Source organism: Sceloporus undulatus, chromosome 6, assembly GCF_019175285.1.
Source record: "Sceloporus undulatus isolate JIND9_A2432 ecotype Alabama chromosome 6, SceUnd_v1.1, whole genome shotgun sequence".
Classification (NCBI taxonomy): domain Eukaryota; kingdom Metazoa; phylum Chordata; class Lepidosauria; order Squamata; family Phrynosomatidae; genus Sceloporus; species Sceloporus undulatus.
In genome coordinates this window covers 87,877,681-87,893,984 of record NC_056527.1, presented here as the reverse complement: position 1 = coordinate 87,893,984, position 16,304 = coordinate 87,877,681, and the positions used below count along the sequence as shown (strand labels likewise).

General features: G+C 41.9%; 2 protein-coding genes and 1 non-coding gene across 10 annotated transcripts in view; 2 read left to right on the top strand and 1 right to left on the bottom strand.

Moving 5' to 3' along the window:
* The window catches only part of RARA (retinoic acid receptor alpha), a 938,446-nt gene that overhangs the window by 786,166 nt on the left and 135,976 nt on the right, over positions 1–16,304 (bottom strand). The gene's annotated exons all lie outside the window — the stretch shown is intronic.
* Positions 1–16,304, top strand: part of MED24 (mediator complex subunit 24) — a 63,028-nt gene that overhangs the window by 33,645 nt on the left and 13,079 nt on the right. For all 8 annotated transcript variants that reach the window (XR_006104749.1, XR_006104750.1, XR_006104748.1 and 5 more), the window contains exons 14-20: positions 3,252–3,394; positions 9,081–9,118; positions 10,417–10,499; positions 13,018–13,196; positions 13,979–14,078; positions 14,348–14,523; positions 15,024–15,288. Coding sequence is in view for 4 of the 8 variants with exons in the window: in XM_042476505.1 (XP_042332439.1) it covers positions 3,252–3,394; positions 9,081–9,118; positions 10,417–10,499; positions 13,018–13,196; positions 13,979–14,078; positions 14,348–14,523; positions 15,024–15,288 (984 nt within the window). In the remaining 4 variants the exon portion in view is untranslated. The remainder of the gene's footprint in view (positions 1–3,251; positions 3,395–9,080; positions 9,119–10,416; positions 10,500–13,017; positions 13,197–13,978; positions 14,079–14,347; positions 14,524–15,023; positions 15,289–16,304) is intronic.
* LOC121935874 lies at positions 9,550–9,661 on the top strand. Its single transcript, XR_006104896.1, has one exon. It is a non-coding gene; the product is annotated as a small nucleolar RNA SNORD124 (small nucleolar RNA).

Below are 16,304 nucleotides of genomic sequence, written 5' to 3'. Positions count from 1 at the left end.
GGTTCAATGGAATCAGTATACAGATGACACCCAACTTAATTACTCCTTTCCACCACAAGCCAAGGGATCTATTTTGATCCTAAACCAATGCCTGTCATCAGTGATGGATTGGATAAGGGCGAACAAATTAAACTTAATCCAGACAAGACAGAGGTGATCCTGGTCAGTTGAAAGGTACAAGGAACAAGAATTCATCCTGTGCTGGATGGGGTTACACACTCCTTGAAGATGCAGGTTCGCAACTTGAGTGTACTGCTGGATTCAGCTCTGAACTTGGAAGCCAGGATTTCAGCAATGGCTAGGAGTGCATCTGAGCCAGCTACGCCTGTTCCTTAAAATGTCAGATCACTCCATCCATCTCATAGTTTGAGGCAGAACTAAATTGAAGATATGAACTAGTGAAAACTTAAGACAGACCCATGGTTGTTATTGAAGCCATGAAATTCCAAGCCAGTATACTTAAAGCAACTTTGATGTGAATGCTGAAATCTCAATGATGGCTGTCCTGAGTTAGGCCAGCAACCACCTTGGACAATTTATTTAGTGGGGCTTCTGAGCACCAGTGGAGCTGGTACCCCAGCATCAATCCTGATCTGCCTCTTTGACCGAATACCTTTCAAACTAGCCCTGAGATCGAGAGGCTTCCTGCTGAAGAAGGTGGAATTTCTATGGACCATAATACCCATATCATGCCCTTCTGTCTGTGCTGGGACAACATTGAGTGGTCAAAGCTGGTTCTGCTCCATTCAGCTTGTCTACCCAGTAGTACATGCCAGGAAACTTCTCTATCCATAACTAACACTTTGAACAATCTAGATCTAACTGCAAACCGATCAAACATTAAGTAACAGCACTATCTGTAATGATAGCAGTTTAGTGCCTGGAGAATGGAGATGGGATCAGAGAGAGGAACTGTGTATAAATCTCTATGTCCCCCGTCTCCCCCTCTGGCTCTTTTCTTGCTCCTAGCCAAACACCTCATACCAAGGAGTAGAGCCACCGCCTTGCAATCTCCCAGTCATACCATTACTGAAACATGTCCTGATACTACACCCACTGTGACATACACCCCGTAACCCTCACATGCTCACCCAGTAATCAGCTCATTGGTATCCACTCAACACCCTTCAAATACACTATCCACAATTCTACCACACTCAAAGGACCATTCATTTCCTAACAGTTATAACTCTACAGTTAACTGCTGTAACCATACTGATAACAATTGATCCCCTATAAATACCATCACAGCTTCCAGGCTAGAACCCACACATGATTTAACAACACACTAAACCTTCATCCATTCCACTGCTTGTGTATACAGCCTGAGGATTTCCCTTTAATGCGTGGAGAATGCAGGGATGGAATGTTTCTTGGAGTTGCTGATTTGGATGGAAATGAAAGAGGATAGCATAGCCATAGTATATTCACATCTTTTCTTATTTTAAAAATATTTTTTATTGAAACACAGTTTTTGTTACTATAAAACATAAAAAATTACTATAACATCTACACTGTGCAATACATAAACTAGCACTAACATTAGCATATTGCATATACCTGTAATAGCAATCTAACAACAACCAACAACACTTGATATTTTATACTTGATGTTTTTAGTTTGTTGCCTGTTTATTTTATTGACTCCTATCATCTATTATTATATATTATTTTATATGTGTATATTCTCATTTTGTAGAATGTACACCATAGGCAGGTTTCTTTTTGTCTATTGTATTGATTGTACAGCGCTGTGTAAATCTACAGTGCTATATAAATAAAGTATAATAATAACAACAACAAACAAAACAAAAGTGGGATACATATGACTTCCAGCTAACTAAATGATGGTTGTGATGGTTAAATTCATTTACTTTCTTTAAACAAATATATAAATAAGCTTCTACTTTTTAGATGTCTACTAATCTTCAAATCCTAAAATTGCTATTTCCCCCCAGTGTTTTCTTATAAAGTCAATTATCATTTCACATTATTTTAAAAAGTTACTAATAGAGCTTTCTTTAAGCAATTTTGTCAATTTGTCCACTTCTGCAAAGTTGTGTAGTTTTATCAACCCTTCTTCTAATGATGGAGTGTCTACATCCTTTCATTTCTGCACATACTATATTCTCGCAACAGTAAGCATATAATGGACAATAATTCCATATTTCTTCTCTATCTAATCTTCCAGGATTCCCAATAAAAAACATGCTGACTTCAGTTGAAATATAAACTTCAAGACGTTTTCCATTCTGGAATGCATCTGAATCCAATATTATTGTGCTTTATCAGAAGTCCACCATATATGACAGTATTGGAGCATGTAGTGGCATCCCAGCTCCAGGCATTCCTGGATGAAATGTATTTTCTAGATCTATTACTGTCTGGCTTCAGGCCTGGCTGTTGGACAGAGACAGTTTTGATTGTCTTGGTAGATGACATATGCAGGGAGCTGGACCTTAAATACTGATTCATATATACTTGTGGATCATTTGGTACATCTTTGCTCTGTAGCTGAATGTGTAAAATATCTGCAAGGGATATGGAATAGTTATTACTTGCATAGGAAAGGGGTGGAAGGACTCAGAAGGTCATCAGATGTGCCCTCCTACCCTTAGGCAGGTTTTCTCCATGCATCAGCTCTGTATTGATTAACCCACATAAAGTCCAGATTCAAATGCACTTCCAGCCAAATGCCCTAAAATGTGACTGTCAAATCCTAAGAATGAAGAAATGAAAGGCAGAAACAGATGCCAAGTGTTAAATAATTGTTGGATGTAAGGAACAGTGAAGGAAATTTGGTCTTCACAGTTCCTGATAACAGAGTGGAATTGTATGGGGTTGGTGGAGAAGAGGGCTTTGTATTGGATACCAGATTCTGTGTTTGTTATTTGTTAAACAGTCCGCCCTCCCCATATGCAGGTGATCCATTCTGGATGCCCCTCCCCAGCGTATGGAGAAAAGAATGTATGCTCAAGCCCCATATAAATTATGGGGCACGTGCTCGCAGTGGTGCACGAGGCGCAAGTACAGTACGTGCTTCATTATTTCTGCTGGGGCTTGCCTTCCGCATAAGCTCAAAGCCGCTGAAGGCAGGCCCGCCTATAAGAAGGGCCAACTGTAGCCAGCTTGTTAAGGAACAGGAACTGACTTCTCTCTTACAAAACTTCATGGCATCTGTTTTGTTGTCTACCGATCAGAAACTTTGCTCCGCTACATTTCCCTCTTATTTTATTTCTCTGCCGCCACAGACAATGGATTCAGACCACTCAAAATCCCCAGAAGGGTTGCTGGGTGTTTTAGGACATATGCTTTCTGGAAAGAGTTTGGATCTCTTATTGGCAGCTGCAGCGGCTACGGGAAAACTGAAATCCTTTGCTCGAAAATTTATCAAGTGAGTATATGCGTATGGACATATGTTTGTGTGTGTGTGGTAGTTCTTTGTGCTGGGTGTAAAATTTTAATGTAAAAACCAGAATTGTTTATTACTTCATTATTATTAAAAGTGTGTCTGTTTCCACCCCAGTGCTTGAGCACAGAATGATCAAGATGGTTTTTCCCCCCTTCATTAAAAGAGGATTGAACTGCACATTGCAAAGCTATCTTCACTCTCCCAAAATTTGGGGGAATGGAATCTTGTGCTGTTGTTATTCAAAAGGGGCTTGCAGTGTTACTTGGCAAGGCTGAAGTATAGCTAGTCAAGCATTGGTTGTATAAGCTAAAAGGCTCCGTGCCCTCTCCCTATCTACATAGGAACCAGGATTTTTTTTAGAGCTTGCAACCAGCACCCTTATCTTCCATGAACAGTTCAGTGAGGGATCAGTGGAGAATACTAAAGGTGTTCAAGGAATGCAGGGTCAGTTATTAATAATTTAAATATAGACCCTTGGTGGTGCAATGCTTAAATGCCGGTACTATGGCCAAAAAGTTGTGAGTTTGATCCTGCAGGGCTCCAGGTTGACTCAGCCTTTCATCCTTTTGTAGGTCAGTAAAATGAGTATCCAGCTTGTTGGGAGCAATTGACTAACACATTGTAAACCATTTAGAGAGTGCTTAGCATTATAAAGTGGTATAGAAATGTAAGTGCTATTGCTGTTGCTAAATAGAATATACAAAAAGCTAAACTCTTGTTGTTGGATCTTCCCACTCCCCCAAACACAGTGAGATAAGAATTCCCATTTCAACAGTGGGGAATTTAGGTTCTGAGGATGACCTGGTCTGACTAATCAACTGGTGACTTAAGAAACTATGATATGCATGAGCTTTTTGAATCTGCACATATCTACTTTGCTCTCTCTTGTCATTCCTCCTCTCATATATAAGCAAACAAGCAAGTCATGTGCTACAGTTAAACTTAGGCGTGTTACAGACCGCCCCTTTGGGGCAGCCTGTAGGCACTCCTTTCCCCGGTGTATCGGGGCCTGAGCTGCCAGAATGGCAGCCTCCGAGGCCCTGATCCTCCGCTTTTCAGGCCGCGAGGAAGTGGCAAAAGACCGCTTCCCTGTGGCCTGGAAAGGGGTGTCCTTGGGGCTTCAAGCCCCAAGGACACCTGGCGATGGCGGGGAGGAGGAGAAAGGGGCCCCTTTCTTCTCTGCGTCATCTAAAGGCTGCGCCCAGCAATGCAAAGCTGGAAGGAGCTCTGAAATGGAGCTCCTTCTGGGGCCGTGGAAAGGGTGCACTAGGCGCCCTCGCGCAGCCCCACTACGTCACAACCACGCTGCCTCGTTTGGAGGCGGCGCAGTTGTGACGTAGTCATGGCGGCGGCCGTGTGGAACAGCCGCCGCCAATTTGTACGTGCTGAGCATGTACTAGAGTTGGGGGTGTGCGGAAGCACTGCCTCTTCCTAACCCTAGTATGTGCTCAGCACATACTTAGAGGCCCGTCTGTAACGGGCCATAGTTTCCTGTTCTATTGAAATTGTGAAGCTGGTTTGGAAATCATGAACAATGTCCATTAATTCATTTAATTTATATCCTGCCTTTCTTCCATTGCAGGACCTAAGACAGCCTAGAAAATAAACGTAATTCCTTATACTTGAGATTAACTGTGGCTGGCTGGTTTACTCATGTGCAGACAAGAGTAAAATATTATAGGCCAAATTATTAATTTGCCAACTTTCTGACCTGGAAATATACCTTTAAAGTATAAAATGTGACTTAATATATACAATCTGCCCTCCCCATACACGATGGATCTATTCCGGACCTCCCACATATGGGGAAAAGAGCGTATGCTCAATCCCTGTGGAAAATAATGGGGCATGTGCTTGCAGTGGCGGGTGGGGTGCAAGTACGCACCCCATTATTTCTGCCAGGGCTTGCCTTCTGTGTAAGCTCAAAGCCACGGAAGACAAGCCTGCTTATAAGGAGGGCCGGTTGTACTACAGAGAAGGGCATTTATGGTAAAAGATATAATACAAGAAACTAGATCTGGGAGAGCCTGTATATACCAACAGAAAACTGGCTTCAATGTAAGGCGGAGAAAATCCATACTGGCATGTAAACAAGATAAGAGGTGAGAATATCAGTGCTTCTAGCATGAGAGATGTGAGCAGAGGTGACCTGTAAAAACCTTAACAGATCTCCAGTAAATAGCCAGTGCACAGATTCATGTCATCAAGATGACAGGAAGCCAAAAGGTTCTAAGTGTACAGGGGCTGGAATCATATATAGATCTTTGTTTTGATTGGATGAATGTAAGCTACATGCAGGGAACACCTTTGTTTTGATTGGGTAACTGATAAGCTCAGTGAGGCTCAAGAGAGAATAAAAAAGCTAAGACCCCCATATTAGATTGCCTTTGTGGCATGTCTCCAGCAACAAAAATTGCTGTCTCAGAAAGCCAAACTCTTCCTAACAAACTAATAGGTTGATAAACTACCCCAGTATGCTGGTATATGCTAGTACTGGGAAGGCCGTGCTAAGACATATGGATCTGTCCCAATTATACTTGTAATGGCTGCTCATTAATAGGCTTATAACGTAATCAGTGCTGTTAAGATTTAGCAGTACTCAGGGAGTTGAATCCTTGAATGCTTCTTTAGGGATGTCTAGTTCCTCAACAGATGAAAATAATAAATGGTCATGGGTATGATCTGAGGGACAGAATTTTGTACATGTAAAAAGTCCAAGAATTGTACCCTGTGGAAAATATGAAGTACTGTATATATTCATGTATAAGTCTAGAAATTTTAGTCAAAAAATTGCCCCCAAAAACCTAGGTTGACTTATCCATGGGTCAATGTAAATACTGTACTTTAACTCTTATTAACAAGAGAACGATCCCCTGGTGAAAGGCTAGGGTGCAATCTGTCCTAGAGGCACTGACCTACCTCTGTTCTCTCTTCCATCCAGCATTTAGTGTGAGCCAAAACCATTATGCCTGCCAGAATTTTGTGGGTTCTTTGGCATTGTTTTCCTTTGCTTCATCATTTAGATCCTTTGTTGCATGTCCTTAAATTTCACCCTCGACTTATACAGGGGTCATATCAAAATCCATAATTTTGGCCCCAAAACCTGCCCTTGACTAATACATGAGGTTGACTTATAGTCGAGTATATACGGTAATCTAAGGACACTAATAGATAGATGGCTAATTTATGGTGTTTAAACTGATAATGTTCTGCTATGTGATCATTATAAAAAGCCTGTGAAAGAGATGCAGAGAGATAAAGCCCTGTCAAATGAAACTTCCTATGAAAGTGTACCATCCTCATGGCCATATGATATGATGTAATGAATATATGATGCCATACATGCGATGTAATGTAATGTAGTGGAAGCTCAGTGCACAGACACTGAAATGTCTGTGTTGTTTTCAGAAAGGAAGTTATATGCTTTGTATATCTATAAGTGCATACAATCATTAGCCCAAAATGCACCAAAGAGCCCACTCATTTTCTTTGTAAACATCCTGAGAGTCCAATATTTAAGAATGTTTAAGTGGAGTGTTGATGTTAACTATTGACTGTCTGATCTAATCATGAGGTGAAGTGGGTGACCAGAAGTTCATAATAGGACCCCAAACAGAATTCAGATTAGCTGACAAGTGGCAAGGACCCTTGATACTTCAGTCAAAGATATGGGGCTGAGAACCACACCTGTTTAAAAAGGACGTATATGCGTATTCTGGTTTACCCAACCTGCGTTTGATTGCTTGACTCAGTTCAGCCTAAGCACAAGAGATACTTTAGACTGGCCTGAGCCATAGCAAGAGCTGTGTGGCTGCTGTTGAAAATAGAAGCTGTTTGTTATCTCATCCTCTGTTCCTGGGTAAAGCAAAAACAAAACAAACCCCCTCAAATGATTAGTTTGCCTTCTCCTGCAAGTGATAGGGGAGTAGAGTGGGGGCAGGAAACCTTGCAATTTGCTGACATTGAGGCTTTCTATACTGTCATTTGGGACGTCCAGAGGACGTCCCATTTTAAAAAAGGGGCGTCTCTTATAGACGCCCCTGGGCCTAGTACGGACTCCGTCCGTACAAGATGGCGCCGGCCCTTCTACATGGCCGGCGCCATCTTTGCGTATCGGACACTGAGCGTCCGTACGTGTCGCGTCCTTTGTGACGTAGCGAGTGCGCCCCTGGCGCCTCGCTACGTCACAAACGCGACGGAAAAAGAAGCTCCATTTTGGAGCTTCTTTTTTGGTCCACGCGGGAGTCGCGCCGTGTGGAGGCTCCGGCTCCCCCGCGGACCTACCAGCGGCGGCGGCAGAGCGCCGCAAAGTGGCAGTATGTACCCCGCCACAGTTTGTTTGATTTATGTTTTATCAGAGGGACAGGATGGCTGAGATACTGGGCTGTTGCTTTCAGTGCAATCCAGGCATCTCCCCTCATATTTCACTCTCTAGCCTTAGCTCCAAGCCATGAAAAGTGTAAGGCCCCTCTGTCCACTGCTAATGGAATACAGGTGGTCTCTTAGCCATACACTGACTTGCTTCTCTCATTCTTGCCCAAGAGGAAAGAGCAACTCTCCAGCCTCCATTCTCTTCTCTCCCTCCCACCTCCTACTACCAGTTCCAGCTGAGGCCCATTTGTGTCTTTGCTTCACTGAAGGGGCTTTTAGATGGCCACTCACAGAGCTATTAAGCCTCCCACAAGTGGCTATTTGCATGCATACTCAGGCCTTGTTGTGCCAAGGGCTTCTGTGAGAAACAACCATTTTCCCTTTAGGATGTATGGTTTTGATATCACTCACTAGGAGAAGGAAATGAGGGTGGGGAGAAGAGCCCATATGATGATATATTTCTGTCACAAGATCTTGGTCTAAATAAATCCATTCCTTTCCGCTAAAGAGGCTGCAGACATGTCAGATGTGCTGTGATACTGAGACTATGTAGTGTGTCTTCCACACAAAGTGCCACACAATTGTAGAATAAGCTACTGAGTATACAGTTTTCTATTTGAACTTGGAAACTTGCAGCTAGTGCCTGGGGATCTCGGATGGTAATTTAGCTTGGAGTGAGGTTGGCTAATGACATCGTAGGGTTGAAGCTGTGGTTGGCAATGGAGACTTCCCAGCTTACACTGTTACTCTCTATACTATCCAAGTAGGTTAATGAATGTGCTTGGGTTGCAAGAAAGGAATTAGATTTCCTTGTTAAAGATCTGAGAATATTGTATTACTGCATGTTGGATGCCTCGTGTGTAATCCTAACACGTCTCCTTTTATGGGAACTGCCTGAACCAGAGGGTGATTCACCTGAGTGTTAAGGGTTATACATAAAAAGTCTGAATTGAGAAAAAAATTGGGATGGGGAGCCAGACTAAGAGAGGCAGGAGTTAGCTAGGAAGTTAGTGTCTGGATCAGATTAGTTCAAAGAGCAGAGGATCACTCTGATGGAGCATTGCCCATATTCATATTGTCTGGACTGTGCTTTCAAGTCTGGGGAAGTTTAGCTTTTTAAGCCACAGCTTTTTCCTTATCTGCAAAATGGGAGTAAATTTTATTTGGACTGCCTTGCAATCTGGACATTAAACGATCAAAATGTTGGATTATTTAAGAGGTCTGGTTTGCTCCCTGATAATGCAAAAGCATCATCCTTAACCATTTCTCTTTTATTTCCATTGCCCTCTCATTTTAGGCTCAATGAATTTACCAAACACATCAATGCTGAAAGCTGTAAGTCCCTTGTCTTCTTGAAGCCTTTTTGGTTTTTATTTTGGAAATCAAATATTACAGTGACACCCCCTGAGACTATAAATTTCAGGGGTTAAGTAGGAAGATCTATGAGGGTGGGCGTAGGGCGGAAGCTTATGAGGAAGAGTTGAAATTGAGCCATGGTGCCTGGCAGCGTAGGCAGCACCAGCCCAGCATTCCTGATGCAACAAGGGGGATATTCAAGTTATTACTGGGGTCTCTTTGTCTTTTTGGCTACCACGTGCATCCTCCATTTCACCCTCCCTTCCCCTGAGAATAGTTACTTTGTGCTATTGGGTGGGGATTTGAATTCTGGGCAGCGAAGTGTTAACCTGCAGCTGTGAGCCTTCTCTCTTGCTTCCATTCCCTACTGAGCCAATTGAGTTCTTAGCCCCTGAGCACCCATTTAGCTGAAGTCCTTTGGAAGGAGTGATGTTTGAATCCCACCAACCCCAAGATAAGGATTCTGAGTATGCTTGCATGTGATTGAACACGCAAAGGCTCTCTGACCTTCCACTGGACTAATGGGAGGAGCTCCCAGGCATTGAGGCTTTCTGTATTGTGCTTCCTTCATTTCTATGTTTGGAGTGCTTTAAAATTCTTAATTTCAGTTGTTCCCACAAAGACCTGATAAAATGCCTGGAGCTAGAAAAAGGGTTTGATAGGATTTCACTTAAATCACAGGGCCGGGCCTTTGCTGTCCCTTATCCTTCGCTGTACTTGCTAGAAAGACAATAAATGCTGTTCTGTTGAAATGTTTCTCCCACAAAATATTTGAGTTCTAGAATTCAGCTTTTATGTTGGAGAATTGGGATTGCTGATATAAAATGTTGGTTCTTTTTAAAGATATAGAGAAGTGGGCTTGCACAGACCAGTCACCCACAATTTTGGTCACAATGCACCTATGGTAGTATTGATAGAATGAATGTAATGATAGTTTTCCAAGCACTTCTTATATACTAGACATTATTAATGGTTAAAATAATGTTTTTTATGTCGAGAAGGCTTGTCACACCTTTGAAACTAACTGAAAGATATTGGCAGCATGAGCTTTCGTAGACTACAGTCCACTTCCTCAGATGCATGCATCTAAGGAAGCGGACTGCAGTCTACGAAAGCTCATGCTGCTAATGTCTTTCTTTCAATTAGTTTCAAGGGTGCTACAAGATCTCTGTACATACTGATTCTATAGACTAACACGGCTATATCTTTGAATTCTACCACTTATTTTTTGTTCTGCATGAAGTAATTCTTAAGGGTTCCCCTCTCCTTTTCTGCAGCAAAAGCAGCTTCGGTCAGAGCACTTCTTTTCGACATTTCCTTCCTTATGCTGTGTCATGTCGCTCAGACTTATGGCTCTGAGGTAAGAATTTCCTGGTCTCCATGTTGCAGAGCAGAGGGAAGAGACAGCTCTGAGAGATAGGTGCTCAGCTCATGCTCAGACACATTAATAAAAGGAATGTATCTCATGGGTTTGTGCAAAATACCTTTCTTTGATCATTCTCACTTCCCACTATCTGTGATAAATGTGATAAATATATGCTTTTAATTTAATTGTTGTTTTGTTGAACATCACCTTGAGAATTTAGTGATTTGATGGCCTATAAATGCCTGTGTACATGATGTCAAAGTATACTGCAGCAGGAAAGCAGGATACAGATATTGTAGACTAGCTTGGATGTTTATGTCCTGAATTGGTTTGTCCTTAATCTCTTCTAGAATAAATCTTGATTAGGTATGAAGGATGTGGTGTCTTAGTGGTTTCCAATTCTGACGATCATAAGGTCGGAAGGTTGGCAGTTCGAGGCCTGAGTGCTGCATGATGGAGTGAGCTCCTGTCACTAGTTCCAGCTTCTGCCAGCCTAACAGTTTGAAAGCATATAAATGCAAGTAGATAAATAGGTACCACTTCTCAGTGGGAAGGTAACAGCCTTTGGTGTAGTCATGCTGGCCACATGATCACCAGAATAGTTGTTGGACAACACTGGCTCTTTGGCAGATGACCACTGCTCCCTACAGTCAATTACGGCTAGACATTCATGTCAAGGGACTATCTTTACCTTTCTTTAAAATGTATGAAATAGTGTTAGCTTACCATCACCAGCAGATATTATACACTTGAGCTGTAGCTACCAGTAAGGAAAAGGAGGGAATGCATGACACTTTGGTGGAGAAGACTCAGGTAAAACAGATGAAGAAGAAGAAAAGAGGAAAGATGCCTTAGACTGCTGAATGGCCAATCCAGTATAATCTGCATTGGGTTTAGGATACATGGTATCCTTGGAAATAAGGATAGCAAGTAGTAATTGGTAAAAACAGAAAGTAGAACCATCATTGTAGCTCTTAATACTTAACATGTTACAATTGGCCCTTTGTACCCGTGGATTCTGCATCCATGGATTCAGCTATCCATGGCAAATAATTAAATAGATTCTAAAACACAAACCTTGATTTTGCCATTTTATATAAGGGACACCATTTTACTGTGCCTCTGTATATAATGGAACTTGATTATGCACGAATTTTGATATCCATGGGGGATCCTGGAACCAAACCCCAGTGGATACCAAGGGCCCACTCACAATACTTTTAAGTGTTTATAGTGCTCTAAGTGAATTGTACAGTTTAATTCCTTACAGCAACTCTGTGAGGTAGGTTAACATTATTATTACTAGCATGCAGAGGGAGAGGCTGAGGTTAAGAAAGAATGGCTTACTTGAGCCATATTTTGTTCAGGTCGATTCAAGTGAGGGGCTTCCTGATTTTTATCTCAGTCTCTTAGCTGCTATGCTAACTACTTGAATCCAGATGTAATCCACAAAAAGCATTGGTTCTGAAGCTGAGCAGTTGGCCTTCCCTGTTTCTTAATGCTTTGAAATTAAGGCTTTGATAAATTAAAGGGATGCCAGGTATCCTGACAGGGGCAGAGAAACTCCTTTGTTAAAAATGAAAGGAAGCAGTTGTCCACAGTTGGTACCTAGGCATTTTTAAAAAATTGAATAGGGAAGAAATTGCCCGTATCATCTAGCAAGTCCTGGAAACAAGGATTAAATCTTTCCCTGCCATGGCCTCACCATGTGGCCATGGGTAAGTTGCCCTGTTAGTGTTCTCTCTGTACAATGAAAATTACATGACCCTCCTCTTGGGATGGTATGAATAGAATAACACAAGAGAGAGCAAAACACAGACTTGCAAATAGCCACTCACTTAGTTGCCTGTGGCAACTAAGAAGTACATCCTAGTCAGCAAGTAAGGAATCTTTTGTAAATTGGATAATGACTTTTCCATGTTACACATCTCACTGATATATTTAAGTAACTAAAATGGGCATACATTAGCAGGGATGCGAAGGAAACATTCTGCTGGCTAGTGACTTGCTGGACTGGATGTTTTTTTTCCAAAACAATTTTTCCTCCTAAGAAATTACTTCTTGTATTGAAATGGCATGCTATTTATTTGTTGCTATTTTATGAGTCATTTGCTCAAACAGATGGCTTAAAGAGACATCCAGTGCTATAGCAAAGTAACAAAGATAAATATAAAATATATTATGGACGATAAAAAATGGGCATTGCAATTTTGCAGACCAGCACATTAGCTAAAAGCATAATTACCTCATACATGTCATCCCAAAATTGCCCTGACAACTTAAGGTAATTTGTTGGAACTTGTGTCTATTGCTAAATCTTGAAGCATTTTTTTTTTCATTTCCACATCTAGTTAATTTCCCCCTTCCCTCCAAAACTATTGACAGACCACAAAAGTGGTCCAGGATGTTGTTTCAAAGATTACAGTTTGATTACCTAACCTCTCACTAGGGGGTGCTGTTGCATTAGCTTGGGGTTGTATGGTGAGTTTCTTTTTGGTTTCTTATCCCTCAGGTGATCCTGTCTGAAGCTGGCCCTCCAGGTGAAGTGCCTTTCTTTGAGATTTGGATGCAGAACTGCATGCCAGAAGAAGGGAAGATCCTCAACCCTGACCATCCTTGCTTCCGGCCTGATTCCACCAAGGTGGAATCACTAGTTGCTTTGCTTAACAATTCCTCAGAAATGAAGTTGGTGTAAGTAACTACATCACTGTGAGATGCTGAGCAAGAAACTAGCCAATGCCCTTTTTTTGAAAAAGCAGGCTACACATTGATTAACTTGCACTGAAAAAAAAGGCAAGTTGCTTTCTTGCTTAGGTTACAGGCTGTCCATGCTGTTGAGGTTGGAGTCCTAAATCTCCCAGGCTTTCAGTTTGTTTAAGCAGGTTTCTAGGCCTTAGGAAGAATATAGAACTAACCATACCAGTTAGCTGAATTCTGTGCCAAGGATATCTGCAACCGTTTATACAGCATTTAGGCTATATTTTGTTATAGCGTATAATTCTTCTTTGCATACTTGGGAAGGGGATGCTGGAGCCTTTTACACTCTCTCAACTTTTGCCATGTGGTGCTAAGACACTTTTGAAAGGTTTTTTTTTTTCCTTTTGAAAATACAAAGTTTTTTGCTTGTCAGAAGATGTAGTTCTAGACATAGCTTGGAATGTTACTTTTAATAGATTTCATTCCAAAGCAAGAATATACTGAAAAACTGTTTCCTGTTCCTCAAAGCTATCTTTCTGTTACTTTTGAATATTTGAAGCATCTGAATACCACAAGATGCTGTCCCATAGTGCAGAGCACTTCCTCCTCCTCATCTGCTTTATCATTTGAATATCCTCAGCCCCGCCAACATCTGATTTCAGCTTGGATGAAATTTCAGATTGAAATTTTGGAGGTAGGGGGGAGAATAATTTTTAATCATGGCGTAGATTTCTGACCAGGTTTTCCATTTTGATTCTTTGCTTCCATCGGAGTAGGCAGATGAAATGGCAAGAAGCATGTATGAGCATCTCTGCTGCAATCTTGGAAATCCTGAATGCTTGGGAGAATGGAGTCCTCACCTTTGAATCAGTCCAGGTAATCAGTTCGAGAGGTGATAAAGATAGGGCTGAACTTTCAGGTTTCTGGCATGTAGAATTAAATAGCTGGGTATTCTGATTGAGCCACATCCAGCAAAGCCTACTGTTCTTCAGTCCCCCACAGTCAAGTCAATTTACACAATCTAGGGAAGGCCAAAAATAAGAACTTGTCCTATTTTCAATTTTGTCTTCTCTGTTTCCAGCATGTACCTTTTGTATTCTATGCTAAACTCTTTAATTGCCTGTTTTCTCTCTTCCCTTCTCCAGAAAATCACTGATAACATCAAGGGGAAAGTATGCAGCATGGCTGTATGTGCTGTGGCTTGGCTAGTGGCCCATGTCCGGATGTTGGGCTTGGACGAGAGAGAGAAGTCATTGCAGATGATCCGGCAGTTGGGAACACCCCTTTATGGTGAGAACACCCTACAGTTCTACAGTGAAAGGTAAGTAGCACCTGTGTAATATATCAAGATGTAGGAAAGCAGCAACAGGGGTACAAAATGTGGAGCAAAGGCTAAATCTGCACTGCAGATTATCCTGGTTGTATTCTGTTCTGCTTTCTAGCCCCTGTGCATGCTCTGCTTATTTGCATGATTATAATGTCTCCATGTAAATCTGCTTGTAAATTTAGGGACCCTAATTTACCTTAAAGCCACCAGATCATATCTGATCTTGGAAGCTAAGCAAGGTCAGTCCTGAGTCCTTGGATGAGAGACTGCCAATGAATACCAGGTGTTGTAGGCTATATTTCAGAGGACGGAACTAGCACCTCTCCATATTCCTTGCCTAAGAAAACCATATGAAATTCATGGGGTCACTATAAGTTGACAAGCAACTTGAAGGCACACCACACGGATAATAACTTGCCAGTATCCAAGCAACCTTTGATATGTAAGCAAGTTTAGAAAACCTCATAATTTATCTTCTTCCTTCACCTGTTCAGAGTGCTGATCATGAGTTCAATCCTCGAGCACATGTGTGCTGATGTTGTACAGCAGACAGCTGCACAAATCAAGTTTCCAGCCACTGGAGCAGACCCCATGCCCTACTGGAACCTCCTTCCACCCAAGAAGCCTATTAAAGAAGTGCTGATGAGTGTCTTTTCCAAGGTGCTAGAAAAGGGCTGGGTGGATAGCCGTTCCATTCACATCTTTGACACTCTTTTGCATATGGGAGGAGTCTACTGGTTCTGCAACAATCTTGTCAAGGTATGTTGGGACAGTGACCACTAGTGATTGCCATTAAAGTGGGTGGCTTTAAAAGAGGAGTATGGAGTATAAGGTTGTCAGTGGCTAGCAGTCATAATGAGTATGTATTATGTAGTGTTATTAAGGAGCTTTCACTGAAGTTTTTAATGTTGTTTTTAACTTGCTGTTAACTTGTGTTTTCAAATAGAAATTTAGGGGCCATTCACACTGTGTTATAAACCGGTTTGTAAACTGATTTAAAAGAGGGTGGTTCACACTTTCATCATTTTTTCCCACCCTGAATTCAAGGGGGCCCGGTGCAAATCCCTCTTAACTCGTTTTTTCCAAGTTTGAGTTTTTCCCCATTTCCCCCCCAAAACACTGGGTTTTATTGGGGTGCCACCAATGGGAACTAGCTCCCAACCCCATTTGAGGAATCCAGGAGGGGGTGTTCATGTGTAGGGTCCAGATCATGCCCACCCCTTTGCCCTCTCTCTGCCAGCCAAGCACCATTGTTTTTCCCTCGGCACTCGATTGCAGGAGTGAAAAAAGCAATTCCAGAAGTGCAGTGGATTCAAAATTCCCGCGCTTTGGAAAGTGGACTCTTTCCCAGGTTTTTTCTTTTCTGCCAGTGATTTAGTCCCCTTATCTGTACCGATGTCTGATTCCAAGAGTGCATGGCCATAGTAGACAGCACCTTTAAATACTTGTGTCATCAGTATGACAAAGGTGTGCATGATTTCCTTGACATTTAAAAAAAAACAAAAAACCCTCTATCGGTGGGGCTGTGGGTTAGGGATCGTTTTTTCCCTCTTTCCCAAGACAGAAAACCACAACAGTCTCTGCTCCCAAGTTGGTGCAAACTAAAGTTCTCACTCACACATTATATGGCTGAGAGATTATATTATTATATGACTGATAGAGTGTGACTCCCCTCCAAAGTATCTCAAGATACATCCCAGGGTATCTTGCTAAGGTTTGTTCTGAGGGGCTTGCCATTGCCATCCTCCAAGGTTTATTGGAGGTGGGTGGATTGG